The 23,496-nt window shown below is 46.2% G+C and overlaps 1 protein-coding gene across 2 annotated transcripts in view; it reads right to left on the bottom strand.

Annotated features, from left to right (window-relative positions):
* Positions 1–6,169: 6,169 nt before the first annotated feature.
* The window catches only part of PDSS2 (decaprenyl diphosphate synthase subunit 2), a 267,411-nt gene continuing 250,084 nt past the window's right edge, over positions 6,170–23,496 (bottom strand). Inside the window, exon 8 of one of the 2 annotated variants that reach the window (XM_032408135.1) lies at positions 6,170–7,697. In XM_032408135.1, coding sequence (XP_032264026.1) covers positions 7,659–7,697 — 39 coding nt within the window. In that variant the 3' untranslated portion in view covers positions 6,170–7,658. The remainder of the gene's footprint in view (positions 7,698–23,496) is intronic. The other variant, XM_032408134.1, reaches the window with a different exon arrangement.

Below are 23,496 nucleotides of genomic sequence, written 5' to 3'. Positions count from 1 at the left end.
TCGGCTTATTAACACAAGGCAAGTGGCTTCCCTACCCTTGGTTCCTCTGTAAAATGGAGGTGAACATAATAGCCTACCTCAAGAATTTCTGCGAACATTACAAAGGAGAAAGTGACTGCACAAAGCACTTAGTAAATGTTATCCAGGCGCACGTGGGTGGCTCGGTCGGTTAAGCGTCTGCCTTCGGCTCCGGTCGTGATCCCAAAGTCCTGGGATCAAGCCCCGCAACGGGCTCCTTGCAACGGGCTCCTTGCTTGGCCGGGAGTCTGCTTCTCCCTCTCCCCCTCCCCCTGCTCATGCACACTCTCTGTCAAATAGATAAGTGGGATCTTTGAAAAAAAAAAAGTAAATGTTACCCATTATAAAGTTTTTTTTAAAAAAAAAAAAAGATTTTCAAAGTCATTTTAATAGTTTATATTTCTTAAAACGGCAAAATTAAATAATATGGCTTAAAGCTTTTAAAAGTTTAATAACTTTTCTTTTAAATGAAAACGAAACAAACTGGAAGGGGGTGAAATCCAATCAAATGCTCTCCCTAAGGACAGAAAGAATGTTCCCATGCCATCTGCTCTTGTGGGGCTCGGGGCTCTGCGTTTACAAGACCGGCTGGGAGTCCTGGGGCTCTCGGAACCCGGCCCTCTTGGCAGTGGCATCCTGCCCCTGGGACGTGCAGGACATGTTTGCAATTTGTTTTTATTTTTAGACACATCTGCAAATGCAGTCTGAAAAATAGCAGTCCTCACAAAAACCAGGGCAATTTTCCCCCGAGTTTTCTAAAGCTGTAATTGTTGCTGCCTTCCTTACTCAAGTACAACCACATCTTCCAGTGGGCCTAGAAGTCCGACCTCCACCCTGCCTGCCTGCGAGCTGGTGTCTTACCCTTCAGACACTGTCTTGTCCGAATGTGACCATGATGTCCTCCTCGGCTAAGCCATTACTCTCAAAGCCTTCATGAGGCCAAGAGGGGCTACCTTCCAAAGACATCAATAGTGAGAGGCACCAGACTTGTAACTTTAGCCTTGGCACCCAGAAGCTGGGGCTCAAGCAGGACAAGAGGGCCAGCACACCCCAGCACTCAGCCATGTGACTAACTGTACGGTGGTGACTAATTTTCCTAGGAGGTACAAGCTGAGTTTCCTCTGTACTTCCCACTTTTTCGGAGTGCGTTGTCTTGTGACCACATGGGCTAATTAGACTTGGGGCATAGTCTGGTGTACATAACCCCCATCCCCAAGCCTCCGTCCTTCCATTCACTAGCTCCATGCTCAAACCAATAGCCCCCAGCACACAAGAAAGACCAGGGGCTTCTGGCTGGCTCAGTCGGTTAAGTGTCTGCCTTCGACTCAGGTCATGATCCCAGGTCCTGGGATCGAGTCCCGCATGGGGCTCCCTGCTCAGCGGGGAGTCTGCTTCTCCCTCTCCCACTCCCCCTGCTTGTGTTCCCTCTCTCGCTGTGTCTCTCTTTGTCAAATAAATAAAATCTTTTAATAAATAAATAAATAAATAAATAAATAAACCAGTCGTTCGCAAAAGGTCTGATCATTCAGTGACTAACATGCCACGCATTAACTACCACTCCCAGTGAAATAGCACGTCTCCCGTTTGACACACAGAAGTCCTGACACCAGCATGGAGCACTCTTAGCATGGCACGTGGGGGTCAGGTGTGGCAGCTAGTTCCAGAAACCACCAGAGCTGGAAGCTGAAATAATGTTGCAAGAAGTACTGAAGCATCAGAAGGGGGACAAGAACAACTGTCCAATCTGGAGGGGGAAAGAAACAGCAAGAGCAAAGCGATGCTCACAAAGCACATAAAATACCCCATTTGGGGGGCATGTGTGTTGTGACTTTAAATTTTATTTTTAAAAAATTAACTGATTTACTCTCTGGGGGGAGGGGTGCACAGTTCCATGAAAGATAACACATGTATACATCCCTGTAACCACCATCAAGGGGGAGGATGCAGAAAAGTTCCATCTACCAAAAGATTAATTCTACAAATAATTCCCCCAAACGTACTTTAGCCAATAAGGGGCACAATGAGTAATAACGGTAGCAACCATAATTCACCACCTGTCATCATGACTAGGTGCCAGGAAAAAAATGCTACACCCCAACCTCCCATACACTAACACCAAGTTATTTTTGCTGGTTGGCTAGCAACCTTCACGTGTTTCTACATTATACAATTTTTAGGTATTTAAAAGACACATCCCCAGATTTTTCATCATGGTGTCAATTCAATTCATAAAAGCTTCTTGTTTCCTTCCTCACTGCTTCAGGGGCTTTTTAGTCAGCTCTAAAAAGTGGCAGGTGGGACATTCTGCAGGAGATTAAATTTTCACCTAAGCAAATCTGTCAGGGTTGATTCTAATTTTTCTCTTCCTAATTATTATACATTCTGCAATTCCTCTGCTCATGTAAAGGATGTTTAGGAACCTAGACCAAAAGGGATAGTATTAATAAATGTGGCAATGTGGTACTCTTTAAGAGGTTACTGGGATGATTACCTTGTCTACTAGGTCCTAACTGGTCTCTCTTCACTGGAACTACTGCTATGTGTGTGGTGGAGGAAGGAAAGGACATAAAACTTTTCTGTTAAATTACTTCATCAAAGGGATGGGTGTCTCCAGTAAAACCCATATTCAGTGGTGGAGCTTTTATGTGAGAGATATTAAAAGCTCTGGTTTTATTCGTGAATTTAATTTCAAGGGCCACACATACACCGGCGAGCCCACTAGTGGGAACAGGCTGCACTAACCCCACCTTTCTTCTGAAATCCAAGAGGCCCTCCATTCATTTAGCCAATATTTATTGAGCACCTACTAAGTTATCAGACACTAGGTTAGTGGCTGGAGATCTAAAACTGTGAAGATACAAGAAATGCACAAATGTCCGTAGCGAGGGTGAGAGAAGCTGACAGGGTCCTGTGCAGCTACTGATAGGAAACCATGAACTAGGGACGGATGATGAAAAACAAAAGCCGACGGGCTGGGAGTGCGGATTAACAAAAGAATCTTCTCCATCCCTCTCTCATACACCCAGCAAGCCAGGGAGCTCACTTCCTTGCCTCAGTTTCCTGCAGCCACAGCTTTCTGGCACGGTAAACATTCAAAAGTCACTTTAATAAGTTGAACATTACCAACTCTGAGGTGCTTATTAGCCCTATCCCGTGCACCCTAGTCGGGTTAGCCTTTGCGTGTACAACTCTCCCAGGCGGGCCACCTGAGCAATCAAACTCTCTCACCCCTGTAAAAACACCTTGTAAAAAACTCTGCCGCGGCACACAAGGCCCTCACAAGCGTTGCAGCACGCTCACCGATAAGGCGAGGGCAAAGTCTGCGTGGGAATTCACGTTTACAATAAAGAGGGAAAGGGGGCGGGCGGTCACGAGGGGCGGCGAGCGCCCTGGGCTCCGGTTCCGCGGCTGGCCGGGAAGGCCTCGCGCCAGGCCGGGTGCACACCCAGGGCGCCGGGCCCGCCTCCAGCTCCCGGGCAGCGGGAACCGCGAGCCGCGCCGTGGACAGCCGGGGAGGGAGCGCTGCGCCCCCTGGCGGCGGGGCCCGTCCCTGTCCGCTCCCGGTGGCCGCCGCCGCCGCCGCCGCCGCCGCCGCCGCCGCCGGCCTGCCTCGCTCCATTTGCAGCCTCCGGAGGCAGCGTCCCTCCGAACGGGGGCTCCTCCGGCCTCCAGCTCCCCACTCGGCATCTCCCTCCAGTCCCCGCCCCCTGCTCCTGCTCTGACACCCCCTTCTACACGCCGAGCCGTGCCCCGCCGCAGCCCGGCCGAGCGCGAGCGCCGAGCCCACCGCGGGCTCCGCCGAGCCTTCCGGCGGCCCCGGCCGCTCCATCGCAGCGCCAGGCGGGGGTGCGGGGCCCGCGCACGGCGCGAGTGGGGCGGGCGACGGCGGCGACGCGGACCGTTCCACTCCGCGTCCCCCCCTCCGCCCCGCGCGGCGCGCGTGCTCCCCGGAACGCCATGGAGCCGCCGCGTTCCGAGCCGGCACAAAGGGGCGCGCGGCACAATGGGCGCGGCGAGCCCGTGGGCGCTGGGCGCCCGCTCCGGCCGCTCGGCCCTGCGCGGGGGTGGGCGCTCCTCCCGGCGGGCGCGCTCAGGGCAGCCCCCCTTCGCGTCCCCTCCCCTGCTCCCGCCCCCACCCCGGCATGGATGTTGCAGCCACTCGCCCGTCCGTCTGCCCCGGAGCCGCCACCGCGCGGCCGGCTTGATCCGCCCCGCACTTACCTGGGACGCGAGTTCTGTACTTTGCAGAGCGGGCCCGCGCCGAGTTTGGGCGCCACGTGGGGGGGTGGGGGGAACGCGGGGCCGGGGAGTGGGGGCCGCGCGCGGAGGGCCTGGCCGGGGCGGCCCGGGGAGTTGCTGGGGGCGGCGGGAGGGCGCCGTGTATTTTCCCCTCTCTTTGTGTGTGTCCGTGCGCTGCGCTCTCGCGTGACGTGACGGGACTCCGTGTGTCATTTCCGCACAAGGACACAGGAGCCCCCGCTGCAGTGGAACCACAACCCCTCCGCCCCCACCCCTGGCCCGCCCCTCCCCCTCAGCGGGGCACACGCGGGACCGGCGGCGGCGCTCGGGCGTGAACGGCCGCGGCGGGGAGCTGGGGCGCGCACTCCGGGGACCCGGGCGGCCCTGCGCTTTCGTCCAGCGCCGCGCCGCTCCACGTGGGCCCGCGCCGGCGGCGGGGGGCGGCGGCCGCGAAACCCACGGCGCGCCCGGGCAGCGCTGCCTAACAAAGTCCCCTGCACACCGTGTGTTCTCCCCCCACGAGTCATTGCTCTAAAACGTGGTTGCTCAGACCCGAGGAGTTTGACCTGAAAAGCCTCTTTTTCTACTTTTTTTTTTTTTTTCCTCCGCGGGACGGCGACTGTTGCGGGTCGTCTCCTCCCCTCGCGCCCGCGTCTCTCCCCAGTTTTTGGCATCCCGGTCGTGGCCCTGGCCCCCCGGGCGGGTGTTCCCGCGCCGCGATCCGCACAAAGACCTCGGGGCGCGGGGACCCGAGTGGGCCCCCGGGGCCCCGCGAAGCCGGCATGGAGTCTGGCGGGGCGCGGGAGAGCGACCCCGGCGCTGGGAAACGCTGGAAACGCTGGCTCTGGCCACTCCCCCGGCAGGGTGGCCGCCCTCTGTTGTAAGCCTGGGCTGAAAATCAGCCTTCTACTTGTAACGCGAAGTTTTGAGGTTTGAGGCTACAGAGCAAGAGATTCAGAAGTGCGCGCGCTCGCAGACCCACATGCCACAGACAAACCCACGGGGTATCTGCGCCGAGCGCTGAAAATAGAAAAACACGAGTCACCAATTCAATAAAGGCTGATTCTTTCTACTCCTAACTCCCGGACTGTAGATTGCAAGTTGATAAATACGAAACCTACCCCTCGGGTATTTTCTTAAGTCTCAGTGACTTGAAGGGGTGTGGCGTGTGAAGGTCAGGGAAGCCCAATCCAACAGTTAAACCACTTTTGTATTTTAGGCAAACAATGAGAATGTAGATTTTTTTATAAATCCTTTAATTTGCCGGTCGGAGTAAATATAAAAAGAAAAATGCAAATGATCCCATCTGCTGCTCACAGCTGACTGGCTGCAAGAGAGAGCCATGTGGCCCAGCCCTGCGCGGTCAGTGAATAGGTAGAATAGATTTTAAAAGAAGGCATATGCTGGCTCCTTGCTGCCCAGTTGCGGGGAGGGTTTGAATTAACGTAAGAGTTTTGGATTACCGTGTCCTCCTCCGGGCCACTCCAATTGGGAATTTAGTAATTATGCAAGTTCTTTCCCTTCGGGTTTGAAATCAAAAAGGCGCACGGTTATCTAAGACCTTTGAGGAACTACGTGGAACATTCTGGAGGCTGCATTTGGATAGCCCATTTTGAGAAGTCAGTACTAATTGCTATGCAAAATTAGCAAGCCTCCGGGAGAACCGAGCTCTGCATCCAGGGGGTGCTTTTATAAAAGAATCTATACGTGCTCAGTGTCATTCAAAACAGGATGATGAAAAGAATGGGGCCGAGATAGCAGCCCTTCAAATTCAAAAGACTTGAGACGCCCTATCTACATTTAAAATAGGGCGGAGGGAGGAAGGGAGGAGGACCGCTTGGGGGAGAATGGTTAATTTATACATTCCCAGAAGACAGAATGGAGGCACTTCGATTTCTGCCGGGAACTTGACTTTTACACTTGCACATTAAATAACACGTATGATCCAGTACATCGCTTGACTCACTTAACAGATACAGCAGTTTCAGTCTCACCTTCAATTTAATTTGACAGTTATAATTAGAATTTAAAGAGTATAAGTTGCATTTCATTAGTTCAGTTTTCTAGGATTTCCCGGTAGAAGAGTTAGGAAGAGTTAAGAGTAGCATTTAAGCTCACTTTGCATTTTTAAACCACTTTGCAGAAGTGGTTTAAAAATGTAAAATGACCTTGTTACATTTTTACAAAGGGGATTAGATGAGATATGTGTTGTGAAGATCTGTATCTTCAGCCCTTTCACAGTAACAACCGAGGTATTTAAGGAGAAATTAAATAGTAAAACAATAGAAATAAAAATAATAGAAACCAACATTTCTTTGTTCATATTTGAAACCAAATACAATAATTTTATTAATAAATAGCATCTAAGGCGAGCAGCGTGCTTACCTGACGGCTGCCTTTTTTAAAACATCTTAGAAAATAACAAAGTGACCTTGAGTATTACTGTAAATTACACATCTTAATTTGCATAACTGGATCAATCTACTTAACAAAGTAAGCTGTTCATTCCAAATAAGTTATTAACAGAAATAGAAATCATTGCTATCTAGGAAATGGCCTACCCTCAAATGGTTTTGTATGTTTTTTGTTTTGTTTCATAAGGGAAAATAGTATATGAAGGTGAAAACAACCTCCAAAGCTGCACTGGAATAGCTGTATCTAACTTGTATTTTGGAGGCTTTAAAAAATAATAGCTCTGAAAAAAAAATAATAGGTCTGAAAGTGCAAGTGGATAAAAGTAATGCCTTCTGAAAAAAGATGAATAAACATGGAGTAAGATGGGGAGAGGAATGAGGTATAAAAAACACAATTCCTGCCCAACACAACCCTAAGAAGTCAGTAGGAGTGACGGTTCCTGGTTCATGGGGATGTGTGGAAAGACCTGAAAAAACAAACAAACAAACAAACAAAACAAAGAAAACTGAGTTTTAGATACCTGCATGATTGGAAATTTCTTAGTTAGAAATGCATTTTTCAAGTTTTCAAATTAGAATTGCTGCAATTGATCTAATGAGCTCATTTCCAATCTTACCTGAGTAAAATGCAGCAGGGGGGGAAATTGGCTCCTTGGCCATATAAAGGATTCACATAAAACACTACAGCAACTCAAAAGGAAAATTGCACAGCATTTAATGAAGAATGGGATATATAGAATATAAATATATATAATTGAGAGTGGCAGACAGATAGGCATTAGGTTTCAGATATCTTGTAGCTGCTATTCTAAAGGTTTTTATCATTGCTAAAATATATTTATAGTTGCCAAGACAATATTTAGTAGGGCTTTTTTTTTTTTTCTCAGTAAAGTCTTAAAACAACGCAACAGATTTCAGTGTTACTTGTGAGACATTTCCACTTTATTTCTTGCCTGCTGGATGTATAATTTTGCCAATTCTTCCACTTCAAACATAAGTAGCTGACAGATCCAGATTCCATGAATACTGACAACAGAAAAGTAAGAAGGGAAAAAAAGAAGGGAAGTGGGAACATGTATTAACTTTATTAAATAGAACTTATGGAAAGACACACCTTGAAAAATAACTTGCAAAACTGGCTTTTGTTTGGGAAATTAGGCTCCGGGAGTTAAGTTTAACCCCTTGTGTGCTGGGGGGTGGGAGCGGGGAGACCTACCTTTACCGGAATCCGGAGCCGGTAAACGACCCAATATGGGGGAAAAGATTAAGTTTTGAATGAAAAAGCTGCAGAGAATTTGTGCTGGGCAGTTCTTCTTCTGTGTTGAAGGCCTATTTAATAATTTATAGCAGCTTGAGATTTTAAGTACCCAACACAGCCATTAAGATCTGATTTTAGTTGGATATCTGGCTTGCACAATAGGATTCTGCAAAAAGAAATGTTAGGAAGAGTGAAAATTGCTGCAATCCCACTCTCAATTTCAAGCCCTTGAGAAAACAAATGCCAATCTGAACTATAGCTCATTCTGAGTCCAGAGTGCTGGCTGGAGGCGTAGCAGCCACCAGGGCCCCCACGCCCAGAGGCGTGCCCACGGGCCTGCAGTCAGGAGTCCCCACGCTGATCACACAGCTGCAACTGTCAGGAAGCAGGGAGTACGGGGAGGCTGGTTTCCCAGCCAATCAGTGCCCATTAAAAAAAGAAGAAAAAGAAGACATACTAGTCTAGTAACCGGCCAATTTTTAAGAAATTATTTCATGCTGTGAGTCAAGACTTTTTAAATGAAATGGTATACATACATAGATACACACATTTTGGGGGGGTCTTATTTGACCTAAAATTTTTTCTGTACAATGGAACACCTCATAAAAATGAACTCGAGATCCAGTGGTTCTACTTCTAGGAATCCTTCGAGGGGAAATACTCAACCAAAGCTACGTCTACAAGTATGTTCATTGCAGGATCGTTCATGTTAGCAAAAAAATGGGAGGGGTTTTGAAAAATTGTTCAATAAATGACACATGCTAGCATACTACATAGGCTTTAGAAAGAGAAGTACTCTTTTTTATGGGGACAGAAGAATGAATGTCAATGCCACATTATTGAGTAAAAGACAATTAGAGATCTATTTGAAAGAGGACTTGGGCTGTCTCCGTTTTGACCTCAAACTTTTCTAGTTGGGTTCTTTCCAGTTTGTCTCTTGGCTCAGGCGGAAGACCCTGAGGGCAGAGCATCTGCTAATGGGAGCCAAAACTATCCCCTGACCAGTGAGGACTGCCCTGAGCCTACAAGACCCCTCCCAGGATTGACTCCAAGACACTGATCCTTTTGACCTTCACTGCCTACCTGCAGGTACCCGCCCACCTTTGCCCCACATTTTCCTTATATAAACCTGGAAGTAGTTTCAGCCTTTTGGAGATAGTCTTCTAGAGTCTACTCTGTGTTTTTCCCGCTGTTGGCCTCATTTAAATAAATTCCATTCTTGTGCACGGTGCCTGGCTGGCTCAGTCGGAAGAGCATGCAACTCTTGATCTTGGGTCATGAGTTTGAGCCCCAGGTCTGAGTATAGAGATTATTAAAAAAAAAAAAAATTTTTTTAATTCCTTTCTTGGGGCGCCTGGGTGGCTCAGCTGTTAAGCATCTGCCTTCGGCTCAGGTCATGATCCCAGGGTCCTGGGATCGAGCCCTGCATTGGGCTCCCTGCTCAGCAGAAAGCCTGCTTCTCCCTCTCCCACTCCCCCTGCTTGTGTTCCCTCTCTCGCTGCATCTGTCTCTTTCAAATAAATAAAATCTTTAAAAATAAAATAAAATAAAATAAATAAATAAATAAATAAATTCCTTTCTTGTTCCACCACCATTTGTTTCTCTGCCTTTGGATTTTGTCAGTGGCAGCTGGCTGAGCCTGGTCTGTTTGGGACCCCTGGAGCCAGGTGCTGTCACACCCCTGGGTGCCAGGCAACATACGTAGTATCATCCTGTTTTTGTAAAAAAAAGAAAAACAAATACATATATTTCAGCGTAAGTTAGAAGATGTGGAAAACAGGGAGGCGTGGTTTCCCCTACAGTATAGGATGGGAGCGAGAAAAGGAATGTACTTTTTCACATAATACCTTTGTGTCATGTTGGGTTTTATTTTTTCCCACAATGGGCATCCATTGCTTTTGCAGCCCTGTACCCCCTTCCCACAGACATCACCAGGGCCTACAGAGCAAAAGTCACCCTGGAGTAGGTAAGTCATGCAGAGCTGGTGTGAGAGTCTGGATTTACTCCTGTCACCAGGCTCCCCTTTATCTACATGTTCTTATTAGAAAACAGAGAGAAGAGATGTTAATAATGCTCCAAAAGTTAATATGGCATTTGGCTACAGAATCCATGTCTCCCTTTCCCCAAGCTTCTGAATTGTCAACCCAGTATTTTAGAGAAGTAACTGTGAATATACCTAAGGATTTCCCTAGAATCATGGCACATTAAGGTCTGGGAAATAATAAATGCGGAGTGCTTGATTATACCAAGAAGGAAGCTGAGGCAAAAAGGAAAGGTGGCGGGGCGCCTGGGTGGCTCAGTCGTTAAGCCTCTGCCTTCAGCTCAGGTCATGATCCCAGGGTCCTGGGATTGAGCCCCACATTGGGCTCCCTGCTCAGCGGGGAGCCTGCTTCTCCCTCTCCTGCTCCCCCTGCTTGTGTTCCCATCTCTCGCTGTGTCTCTCTCTGTCAAATAAATAAATAAAAATCTTTAAAAAAAAAAAAAAAAAGGAAAGGTGGCTTGCCCAAGGCACATTGGCTTCTGGAATGTTTTTGGGTTCCTCTTTGTTATTCCTACCAAAGGCCAAACACATTAAAAAAAAAAAAAAAGTCAGAGGCCACAGAAACGTGAAATATACAACGTTTGTGCTTCAGAGAGTATATTTATTCAGAATAGCAGCCCCTGCCGCCAGCCCCATCCTTCAGTTAACTTAGATCTCTTCCTCGAGAGGCTTTGGGTAGTCCAAGTCTGGGCGAGATGCCCCTGCTCTGTACTTCCTCAGTGCCTTTTCTTTCCTGGTCATAGAGGCTGTTAGGAACTCAACTCTGACCTCCCCCTAAATCCATGTGTTGAAGTCCTAACCCCCAATATGCCTGAGAAAGTGACTGTATTTATTTTTTTAATTACTTTTTTAAAATTTTATTTACTTATTTTTGAGAGAGAGAGAGAGCGCGCACACAAGCTGGGGGAGGGCAGAGAGAGAGGCAGACGCCCCACTGAGCAGGGAGCCTGATGCGGAACTGGATCCCAGGACCCTCGATCCCATGATGCTTAACTGACTGAGCCACCCAGGTGCCCCAAGTGATTGTATTTAGAGATAGAATCTCTAAAGAGGTAATTAATGTTAAATGAGGTCATATGGGTGTGCCTCTCAGTCCAATGACTGGTATTCTTTTTTTTTCATTTAAATTCAATTAATTAACATTATGTATTATTGGTTTCAGAGACAGATCTCAGTGATTCATCAGTCTTATATAACACCCAGTGCTCTTACATCAGTGCCCTCCTAAATGTCCATCGACCAGTTACTCCATCCCCCCACCCCTCTCCCCTCCAGTGACCCTCAGTCTGTTTCCTCTGATTAAGAGTCTCTCGTGTATTCTTAAAAGCAGAGGGAGAGTCACCAGCCATGCACACAGAGAAAAGGCCAACAGGGGACATGAAGAGAAGGTGGCCATCTGCAAGCCAGGGAGAAGGAGCCTCAGGGGAAACCAATGTGCTGGTACCCTGACCTCCGGCATCCAGAATTATGAGAAATAAAGGTCTGTGGTTTAAGCCCCTGAGTCTGTGATGTTTTGTTATGGCAAATTAGCTGACTAATACAGAGACTCTGCTCACAGGAAGCTGTAAGTGCCTTTCTGTAAACTCCTGGAGGGCAAGACCCTGTTCCAATGCTCTGTCTCTGAGTACCTGGCTCTGTGCCTCAGACACAGTCGATTCTCAACAAATATCTGCTGAAAGAATAAATGAATTGCTGTTAGATACCATGTTCCATTCCTCATCCTTTTTTTTTTTATAGCTGAAGAAACAAAAGGTCAAACATTAGGACAGAATGGGTCCTAGTCTGTATGAATGGTGCCTGGAAATGTCCTGGTACCCCCTATGCTGTTACAAGGGAAGAGCCCAGGGGCGCCTGGGTGGCTCAGTTGTTAAGCGTCTGCCTTTGGCTCGGGTCATGATCCCAGGGTCCTGGGATCGAGCCCCGCATCGGGCTCCCTGCTCCGCAGGGAAGCCTGCTTCTCCCTCTCCCACTCCCCCTGCTTGTGTTCCTTCTCTCGCTGTGTCTCTCTCTGTCAAATAAATAAATAAAATCTTTAAAAAAAAAAAACAAGGGAAGAGCCCAAAGGCAAGTAGCTAATTCATGGTAGAATCTGTGCCACATGCCAGAACCACGCCCCCCTGCCCAATACAGAGCTCCATAAAGTTCACAGTCATAAAGGTCTTCCCATTGTTGTCTTAGTCTGCTCTGGCCGCCATAACAAAATACCCTGCACTCGGGGGCTTAAATAATGGAAATTTATCTTCTCACTTTTCTGGAGGCTGGAAGTCTGAGATCAGAGTGGCAGCACGGTTGGGTTCTGGTGAAAGCTGGCTTCCAGGTTTGCAGATAGCTACCTTCCTGCTGCGTCCTCACATGGTGAATAGGAAAAGAGCAAACTCGCTGTGTATTTCTTCTTATAAGAGCACTGATCCTGGGGTGCCTGGGTGGCTCAGTGGGTTGAGCGTCTGAACTCTTGGTTTCAGCTCAGGTCATGACCTCAGGGTCGTGAGATTGAGCCCCATGCTGGACTACACACTCGGCGGGGAGTCTGCTTGGGATTCTCTTTCCCCCTTTGCCACTCCCCCCTACTCTTGCGTGCTTTCCCCCCCCCCTCAAATAAATAAATCTTAAAAAAAAAAAAAGAGCACTGATCCTACCATGAGGGCCCCACCCTTATGACCTCATCTAAGCCTCATCACCTCCCAAAGGCCCCATCTTCAAATACCTTTACACTGGGGGTTAGGGCTTCAACATATGGATTTGGGAGGAACATAAACATTCAGTTCATAACAACAGTGTTTTCACATTTTGTCACGCTGTTTGCCTTTGATCACGGATCTGAGAGAGATGGAACAGGTATATCACCTCCCCATACCAATTTATCCCATTTTTGAACAGATGAAAAAAAAAATAATGTCCAGAGAGATGACATGGTTTGTAACTCATTCTTTCATGTAACAAATAGTTACTGCAGACCTAATATGCGCCAGGCTCTCGGTGCGTAACTGACGATTGGCATGACCTGCATTATAGCCTAAGTACTAGCTCTTCTGCTATTTTCCAATGAAGTCTAGTTATTTCCCAATTTAATTGTTCAAAACAGAAATAGTGCTGACTAGAACAGAATTTAATCTTCTCCTTTCAGAAAATCCCATTCTACACTAAGACACATAGGAGTGCTGGAGCCCTCCTTTCCTGCTCACACTGGGCACTTCCGCCTCTTCTGCCTGAGCCTTAGAGGCTTTTAGAGGCCCCTTGTCAATGCCTGGTCTTCCTTCAAAACCTCCTCTGTCGTGTTTGCACCAGCCCCTTCCCCACCAGAGGTAGTAGCTCCCAGGTCTGTGCTCCCGCTTAGACCTTTTTCGCAGACGGCCCTCATCTCAGCCTAACTGGTCTTACTTGGTGGTCCTGTGATTCACATCGTCCATGATACTTTTGGACTGGACTCCACGATGCTTCAGAATGCGTGTCACACCTTCTGCCATCTTCTGCAGTAAGGATCTCAAGGGGTTCTTCCCTGCCGTGACTCAGACACAGGCTCCAGATATGCCAGCTGACTGGACTGGGGGCTAAGCCTCGAAATACGGGTTCAGGGCTGCATGTGGACGATGCCAGACCTTTCTGGGGCTCCCAGACCCGCTCAGGAGGAGGACTCTGAAGTGGATGATGACAAAGCCACACAACTGAATGTTCCCTTTCAAAAAAGTATACGGGGGCGCCTGGGTGGCTCAGTCGGTTGAGTGTCTGACTCTTGGTTTAGGTTCAGGTCGTGATCTCAGGGTCCTGGGATCGAGCCCTGTATTGGGCTCTGGCTCAGCAGTCTGCGGGAGGTTCTCTCCCTCTCCTTCTCCCTCTGCTCCTCTCCCTGCTGGTGCGTGCACTCTCTCTCTCTCTCAAATAAATAAAATCTTTACAAAAAAATTTTTTTTAAAAGATTTTATTTATTTGTCAGAGAGAGAGCAAGAGTGAACAGCACAAGCAGGGGGAATGGCAGAGGGAGAAGCAGGCTCCCCACCGAGCAAGGAGCCCGATGCAGGACTCGATCCCAGGACCCTGGGATCATGACCTGAGCCAAAGGCAGCTGCTTAACCAACTGAGCCACCCAGCCATCCCTAAAATAAATAAAATCTTTAAAAAATAATAATAAAACAATTAAAAGTATACAGGTTGGATGGTGTTTTTCTTTCCTAGGGCTGCCATCACAAAGTGCCACAAACTGGGTGGCTTAGAACATCAGAAACTTATTATCTCACAATTTTGGAGTCAAGAAGACCAAAATCAAGGTGTTGGCCAGGTTGATTCTTTCTGAGGGCTGTGAACGAGCATCTGTTCCAGGCCTCTCTCTGTTTCTGGTAGCCTCAGCTATTCTTTGGCTTGTCGATGGCATTCTCCCTATGTCTTCACATAGTCTTCCCTCTGTACGTGCCTGTCTCTGTGTCCAAATTTCTCCTTTTTATTTTAATTTAGTTTATGAAAGATTTATTTGAGAGAGAGCATGCGGTCATGCATGGGGGGGAAGGGCAGAGGGAGAGAATCTTCAAGCAGACTCCCCACTGAGCACAGAGCTTGATGCGGGGCCAGATCCAATGACCCATGAGATCATGACCTGAGCTAAAACCAAGAGTCGGACACTCAACTGACTGAACCACCCAGGTGCCCCCAAATCTCTCCTTTTTATAAGAATGCCAGTCATAGTGGATTGGAGCCATCCTAATGACCTCACCTCAACTTGATCATCTGCAAAGACCCTATTTCCAAATAACGTCCTGTTCACAGATACTGAGGGTAAGGATTTCAGTGTCTTTTGGGGGATACACTTCAACTCATAAAAGTTGGGGAAAGAGTAGTATGCTCATCTGGACCCAGTCCTAGCATCCCAGAAGCACAGGGCCCCAGAGGGAATGTTCTGCTGACAAGGTGACTTCCTCTGCTACCAGCACAAATCCAAGGACTCCTGCAAAACCTGTCACTGCAGGAACCTGCCTTCCCTTTTATTTCTAAAGAATGTGCCTAATTTAGGGGCGCCTGGGTGGCTCAGTCGTTGGGCGTCTGCCTTCGGCTCAGGTCATGGTCCCAGGGTCCTGGGATCGAGCCCCGCATCGGGCTCCCTGCTCCGCGGGAAGCCTGCTTCTCCCTCTCCCACTCCCCCTGCTTGTGTTCCCTCTCTCGCTGTGTCTTTCTCTGTCAAATAAATAAATAAATAATCTTTAAAAAAAAGAAAAAAAAAAAGAATGTGCCTAATTTAATTTTGCTGCTCCTTGAAGATTTGGCCATTGCATTCATACTTCCATCCCTCAGCCCGATTGTTGTCCGGCAAATAGCAAGTGGTAATAAATACTGTGGCGCTTGCTAGCTGTGGAGTGCTGAGCTTATATAGTCAGGCAGACCTGGATTTGAATCCCGACCCCAACGTGTGTCCAGTGTGAGATTTTAGAAGCTTGCTCAAACTTTTTGGCTTCCGTTTCCCTATTTACAGCATGGGGCAACCCCACCCTCCAGGTGGTTATAAACAAGGCGGTTAGGTGTAGCACTGCTCTAGTGGTTGGCGGAAGGTTAGCCCAATAAAGGAGAGCTGTTATTTTTACTGGTCATAAATGAGGTAAGCGGACTGTTGAGATAACTAACCCAGGCACATAACAGTTGGGGTTTTGAAAAACACATTTCTAGTTTAGCAGCAAAAACACCAAGGTTCATATGCCGAACCTGAATGCTGTCTGGAAGACACCCATAGAACCCCATTTTATTTTATTTTATTTTATTATTATTTTTTAAAGATTCTATTTATTTGACACAGAGAGAGAGAGCACAAGAGGGGGAGCAGCAGAGGGAGAGGGAGAAGCAGGCTTCCCGCCCAGCAGGGAGCCCGATGCGGGGCTCGATCCCAGCACCCTGGGACCATGACCTGAGCCGAAGGCAGACGCTTAACTGACTGAGCCACCGGGCGCCCCCCCAGAGCCCCATTTTAAGTCAAAACTCCATGCAGAAAGGGAGAGATGCCACCGTATGATTCTAAAACAGGTGATGGTTCCCAAACCACAATTCTAATGTTGATTCTCTTTCCGCCATCCACAAGGAAAAGAACACTGCGTCCTGCTGTCTTTCTCCAGGACATGTTCTGGAAGCCTCTATCACGTGAGCACACTGGTGCCGCTGGAGCTCTGAGCTAAACAACCAAGCCAGTGAGATAATAAAGGTATTCCATGAGATCTGAGTTCATACATTTGTGTGTGTGAAATAACTATGTTTATAATTTACTTTCTATGTTAAGCCCCATTGTTTTGGAGTCTTCCCCACCCTCAGCGGGCTTCCAAGGGCCTCTGACCTCCAGGCATTTGCCCACGTCGGTTCTGGATAAGCCACCCATCGTCCTGCTCACTATGCCCTGCAGGCCGCGGCTCTGCCAAGCCTGACCGGGGACATGATCATCTCTTTGCAAGGCTGCCTGGGACAGGGAGACTTGATGCAAATGCCTACAGGAAGCAGCACGGAGAGTTCAGGCGGGAAGCTGGTGGATTGCCTCTTCAACACATAAGAACATCTTCACTTCTACAAAAAAATGCACTAGCTCCCCTCTTTCTTTCAGTGTGAACCATCTTTAGTCTATCTTTTGTTTCTCCACTTAACGGAAAAAATCTTGGGTAAAGAGGAGCATCCTCTATTGTCTGGAAAACAGCAGTGAAAGTGTTAGGATGAGTAACTCTTGGTGTCAGTGCAGGGAAAAGGCAGGGACGGGCGGGGACTCTGGCGAACTAGAGGGTTCAGTCCTTATCCAAGGCAGACAGCCATTTGGTACCATTATAGACTGAATCCAGTACGGCCAAATCCGCCAATTACTTTAGAGAAACCCAAACCTGGAATTTTACATGAAATTGCCCAGATTTTTAATACGAATGACTGAAATTCACACAGCCAAACAAAGTCAGATCTAGCCCACAGCCTCTAGTTTGTGCCATGGCTCACATCCGTGTCTTCTCGAAGGGCAGGCCTGCCTCCCAGCCAGGTTGCCAGGAAGCTCCCATGCCAGCCCTGCTCCTCCTCACCACCCTGTCCGGGATCCTCCTGCGTCTGCCCAAGACATTTTGCCTATGGCTCAAATCATCTCCTTGATGGGGCTTTACGCTTTTAGAAACAAAAGCTTGAGGGCGATTTCAGCTTTCTGTTCCATCTCATGCCTTCACCAAGACAATAAACCCAGATGGGAATTTCTGCTTGGAGGCAGGGAAGAGAAAGGGAGAAATAACAGGAGAATAAAAATATAGATTAATATCTCAAAAATATTATCTTGCTGAACATACTTGAGTTGAGGTTATCTATAAGGCAGTTTCAGAATTTCTCTGTGGCTTCTAAGGAAGCACTAGGAAAATCTTTTAGGAAGGAAATCCCCATTCAGGCAATTAATCAGATTCCAGTTTTCAAGTAAAATATAAGTATCTAACACAGTGTCTTCTTAATAATTTATTATAATGTAACATTTACTTTTATTAGTATAGTACCTTGTTTTCCTGATTCTGCCAGAGGCAATTTCTGAATTCAATAATAAGGTTTTTGAAAAATATGTAATAACTTGAAGGTTTAGCCATCGAGTTAATAGTAAACACACGATACTAGTTATTACGGAGCCGTCACTGGTTTAAAGGACTAACATTATTACTGAGCCATTACTGGTTTAAAAGACTAAAGCAATACAACCCTTGTGCTCCGGGAAGATGATAAATTTGGGAGCAGAAAGTTCAGACTCAAATCACCTTTGTTTCATCATTTTCTTTGGTGGTGGGAGAGAGATGCCGGTCTCACTGTGATACTGATTTGAGTGGTCAGGAGCGGGGCAAGAATATTAGAAATACACCAGATGAAAATCCTTCAAATAAACAACCTTATTACTCTCCTGACCTATACAATCAGCATGGAGCAAAGAGGAGTAATTGCCCTTTGGAACTCGCATGTGTGAATTTGAGGGAAAAGGGACCAGAGGAGTCCAATAATCTACATTACCTGCTTCCCTCGGAATATCTTACATTAGAAATTAGAGAGGTTTGAGGTTACTTTTCTTCAATAAAATTAAAAACAGTTTTTTAAAAGGAAAGTATTAGCATCAGTAGAAATAAATGACCTATGTACAGTGCAAGGGAGAAACTCATACCCAGTTTGGGGACAGAGAGGGCACTTACGTTATGATTCTCTAAGACTCACACATTTGGTATTTCCTGAATTCTCTTTCTGGAGATACTGAAGTTTTCAAACGGTTATCTATAATAAAATATGTTACACCCAAGTTGCTATCCAATGATTTAATAACATTTAAATGTTAAAAAATGAAGACACACAAAAGATACAGCTTCTGTACCCACGCAAATTCTTTGTAAGATTTTTTTTTTAATATTTTATTTATTTATTTGACAGAGAGAGAGAGAGCAAGAGAGGGGACCCAAGCAGGGGGAGTGGGAGAGGGAGAAGCAGGCTTCCCACCGAGCAGGGAGCCCGATGTGGGGCTCGATCCCAGGACCCTGGGATCACGACCTGAGCCGAAGGCAGACGCTTAACGACTGAGCCGCCCAGGCGAGCAATCCCAGCTCTGAGTGAGTAAACTTTGTACTTGGGGGAGACTGCATTTATTCAGCCTTGACATTGGGTAAGTAAGTAAATTATTTCAGTGCCAAAGGGATCTCTAGTCTAGGCTAGAGTAAGTGAATGTGTTTTCCCAATGGCTACCTTCCCAGAGAATTTTTGCAGGGACAGAATTTGGCTGAAATCACTTGTAGAGAGAGGTGGGGGAGGCCATTTAGTACCTAAATTAGGGTTGTGCACGCATGCAGTTGGCAGGAGAGGGTGAGAACTCTCTGGAAGACAGCCTGACTGATTTTAATGTGACAAAAACTTTCAAATTAAACAAATATTTATTGAACACCTACAACTGCAAAGCTTTGAGCCCTTTTGGGAATTAAAAAATGGATACGTCAAGTCCCTGTCCTCACGGAGATTTCAGTCTACCCAAGGAATCAACCGCTAACCCTGAGAACTGTAATATTGTAATATAAAGCAGAAGGCGGCACCAGAGGGAGACCCAGCGTTAAGGATGAGTGAGGAGCTGGCTCAGGAAGGTTCCGTGAAGGACGGGGCTGTCCTGAGAGGCTACAGGAAGGCTGAGCGGGATTCTGACCCACACAGGCTGGGTGAAGGGCATTCTGAGCAGAGAATACCGTGGGCAGCAGCTGAGTAGGAAACTGCAGGCCATATTTGGAAAACTATAAATAGCCTTTTTGAGTAAAAACCAGAGAGCCAGTGAAGTTAGAGGCCAGGCAGAAGTAACAGGTAAGGTCAGAACAGTAGGTAGTGGGCAGATGAAGGCCTGTGCTGGTGTGTGCCACAAATCTTCCTTGGTGCTCGACAATTTCATTGAAGACGGACGTGACCTCTGGCAGCCACAAGCCAAGACGAGCCTGATCTCAAACAGCGAACTCTGCCGCTCTCAACGGTGCCGGGCTCTCAGACGGCCTATCTCCGACTCAGTTTAGTGACCCAGCCCTAACTCACAAGTGGAGGGGCGCCAGGAAGAGTGATGAGGACAGAAACAGAAATGTAACCAATAACTGACCACTACCCCCTTTACAGGCTTGCCCCTCCATGCAGATGCTGAGAAGCCCAGTTTGTGTGTTCAGGGGGCACGCCTGTAAGACTGGAGTAGGGCCACGTGTTTATATGAGGAAGGAAAAGCTACCCCCCCCAAACCGAGAAATTCAACAAAGAAATAACCAAACTAAGAAGTTCTGAGCCTGTTCGGTAACAAGAGATCATCCACAAAAGGCAACTGTAAATTTAAGTTTTCATAGCATTCATATAATAGGGTTAATATTCTCCAGATGAAAATTTCCCCCTTTGCATGTCTTCCTTTTATTTTCCTGCTTGAATTTCAATTAGTCTCAACTAAATAAAGGCTTTTTATAGCCAACCAGAAACACTTGCAGTAATCAAAGGCTTTAAAATAAAAAAATATAGTGCTACTATGTTGTGTGCATTCAGGGGATCCTTCATAAGCACAGTAAAACCCCATAATAATGCACTCATCAAAAATATAATTTTAGATATAATACAGAATTGGCAACTGGCTTCCATTCTGGGCCTAGCCCCTGTTTGAGAACAGTACAGGGATAAGAGTCAGGGGTAGGGGTTAAAGTTCTATGCTAGGGGTGGGGATAGGGATCTTGGGGTGGAGACCAAGGTCATGAAGGTGAAGGAAAGGCATGTAAACTTGTTTCAGAAAAAAGAGATAGGTGAAGAGTGAGTCTCTGGTCTCCGTATTCTCCAAGGTAAATCTCGGAATCTGGCCAACTAACTGGGACATTTCTGGAATCACTGATGCTTTCCTGCTGCCTCTGGACTCAGAATTGTCCCAACAATATTTAAATTGGAGCCAACCACCACCACCAGGTGGCACCAAATTACAGCTTTGTCTGGCCGAATTTAGATATGGCAGTTGGACTCCCAGAATTCCTCACCAGCTAGCTCCACACTGGTTGTTTTGTTGTTAACCTCACAAAAAACTGTGACCTTACATTTCACATTACTGAATTCTTTGGCTCTCACCCAATTACAGTAGGGTTTTACTGAATTAATTTATGATAACCAATAATCAAGGCAAGTACTCTCAGTAGACTACAGACCAAAGGAGACTAAATTAGACATTGTGCTGATTGTTTTATACACATTAGCTGATTTAGTTCCTTCAGCAATCTATGTGGTTTAGGTTGAATAAGAGGAAACTACCACTTCTATGGGCCAAAAATTGTCAACCATGGACATCTTCACATAGTTTAATCTGAAAGTTATTATTGAACTATTCCTTGGGTGCTGGGTTCTATATCTACCTCATAGCTTTAGCTTACTAACTGAATTATTCAAAAATTTCAATATACTTATTTTATGTGCTTGATTTATCAATTTCTGAAAGATGTGGCTAAAATCTTTTAATTATAACTTGATTTATCCATTTCTACCAGAAATTTTTTAAAGATGTTTCTTTGTATATTTTGATGTTGTATTGTTAGGTGCATACATGTTTTTGATGGTTAGAGCTTCTTGCTCTATTCCTTTAATCAGCATATAATGTCTTTCTTTGTCCCTTATATTTTTTTGCTCTATATTCTGTGTTGTCAGCTATTAAGATTCTTCCCCTTTTTTCTTTTGGTTCATAATTTTTTTCCATCTTTTATTTTTAAATTTTTTGTGTCTTTTAAGTTTCTCTTTTAGACAACTTATTATTGGATCTTACTTTTTAACCCAATCAGAGTGGGGTTTTTTTTTAAGATTTATTTTTTTATTTGAGAGAGAAGGAGAAAGAGAGAGCATGCAAGCACAAGTTGGGGAGGGGAAAAGGGCAGAGGGAGAGGGAGAAAGAATCCCCAAGCAGACTCCCTGCTGAGTGTGGAGCCTTACATGGGGCTCAATCCCAGGACCCTGAGATCACAGCCTGAGCCAAAATCAAGAGCTGCAGGCCTAACTGACTGAGCCACCCAGGCGCCCCCAGAGTCTGGTTTTTAATTAGTCAATCTAATATTTAAAAAATTTTTAATTCTAGCATAGTTAACATACAGTGTTTGGTCAATTTAATTAATGTATATTTATTATAATTCATTCCAATATAAGTACTTATTTCTGCCATTTTATTCTACATTTTTCATTTACTACACATCTTATACTTCTTTTCCCCTTTCTGTATTTTTTTTTTTTTTAGACGGGGGGGAGAGGCAGAGAGAGGGCGAGAGAGAGAAAATCTTAAGCAGCCTCCATGCCCAGCACAGAGTCCAATATGGGGCTTGATCTCACAACCCTGAGATCATGACCTGAGCTGAAATTAAGGGTTGGATGCTTAACCGACTGAGCCACCCAGGCGTCCCCCTTTCTGTATTTTTTAAAATCAAGGTATAAATAACTTCAATATTACTAGTTTCAGGTGTATAACATAATGATTAGATTTTTCTTTTTAAAGATTTTAGTTTTAAGTAACCTCTACAGTCAACATGGGGCTTGCACTCACAACCCTGAGGTCAAGAGTTGCATGCTCGGGGCACCTGGGTGGCTCAGTCGTTAAGCATCTGCCTTGGGCTCAGGTCATGATCCCGGGGTCCTGGGATCGAGACCCACATCGGGCTCCTTGCTCAGCGGCGAGTCTGCTTCTCCCTCTCACTCCCCCTGCTTGTGTTCCTCTCTCGCTATGTCTCTCTCTGTCAAATAAATAAATAAAATCTTAAAAAAAAGAGTTGCATCCTCTTCCAACTGAGCCAGCTGGGTGCCCTGTGATTACCTTGAACAATGTTGGGGTTAGGAGCACTACCCACCACAGTTGAAAATCCACGTATAACTTTTGACTCCCCAAAACTTAACTATTAATAGCCTACTGTTGACTGGAAGCCTTACTGAAGAACATAAACAATTGCGTAACACATCTTTTGTATGTATTATATACTGTATTCTTTTTTTTTTTTTTTTAAGATTTTATTTATTTGACAGAGAGAGACACAGCGAGAGAGGGAACACAAGCAGGGCGAGTGGGAGAGGGAGAAGCAGGCTTCCCGCCGATGTGGGGCTCGATCCCAGGACCCTTGGATCATGACCTGAGCCGAAGGTAGAGCTTAACAACTGAGCCACCCAGGCGCCCCTATATACTGTATTCTTACAATAAAGTAAGCTAGAGAAAAGAAAATCATAATGAAAATACATTACCAGGACTGTATTTTTGGGGAAAATTTGCATATAAATGGACCCACACGGTTCAAAGCTGCATTGTTCAAGGGACAACTGTATTACGAGATGATCACCACAGTAAGTTTAGTTAACATCCTTTACCACACATAGCTACAGAGTTTTTTTTTTCTTGTGATGAGAACTTCTAAGCTTTACTCTTTTAGCAATTTCCAAATATGCAATACAATATTATGCACCATAGTTACCATGCTGTACATTACATCCCTATGACATATTTGTTTTATAACTGGAGGTTTATACATTTTGACCCTCTTCACCCATCCTCCACCTGCCGCCCCACCCACCACCCCTCCCCCTCCCCCCAGCAAACAGCAATCTATTTCCTGTATCTAAGAGTTCAGGTTTTTTGTTTGTTTGTTTTTAAGATTCCACACATGAGAGAGGTCATGCAGTATTTGTTTTTCTCCATAGATTTTTATTTTTCTGGCTTAAATGTTGAGCATTTCAATCTGCCTGGAATCTGGCTTACTTCAAAGCTCGTGTTCTCTTTGTTGCACCACAGCAAGAATTAGAATATCAATGGAACCTTAGAAATTTGTCATCTACCCCCACTGGATCCCAAACTGGAATGTACGTGAGAATTACTTGGAAGTCTTTGAGAACTGTTATTCCTGCAGCTCACCTTCAGAGATTCTGGCTCAGTGCATCCGGGGAAAGCCCTGACACTAACACAAGCCCCTAATGTTGATGCCGGTGGTTCACATCCCACATTGTGGGAATATTGGTACCATCTAGCCCCGTAACTTCCCAAATGATAAGCTTGATGCTTATCTTTGTACTTTAAGTAT

This window comes from Phoca vitulina, unplaced genomic scaffold, assembly GCF_004348235.1.
Source record: "Phoca vitulina isolate PV1807 unplaced genomic scaffold, GSC_HSeal_1.0 scaffold9, whole genome shotgun sequence".
Classification (NCBI taxonomy): domain Eukaryota; kingdom Metazoa; phylum Chordata; class Mammalia; order Carnivora; family Phocidae; genus Phoca; species Phoca vitulina.
The sequence above is the reverse complement of the archived record's forward strand: the minus strand, read 5'-3'. Positions and strand labels throughout refer to the sequence as shown.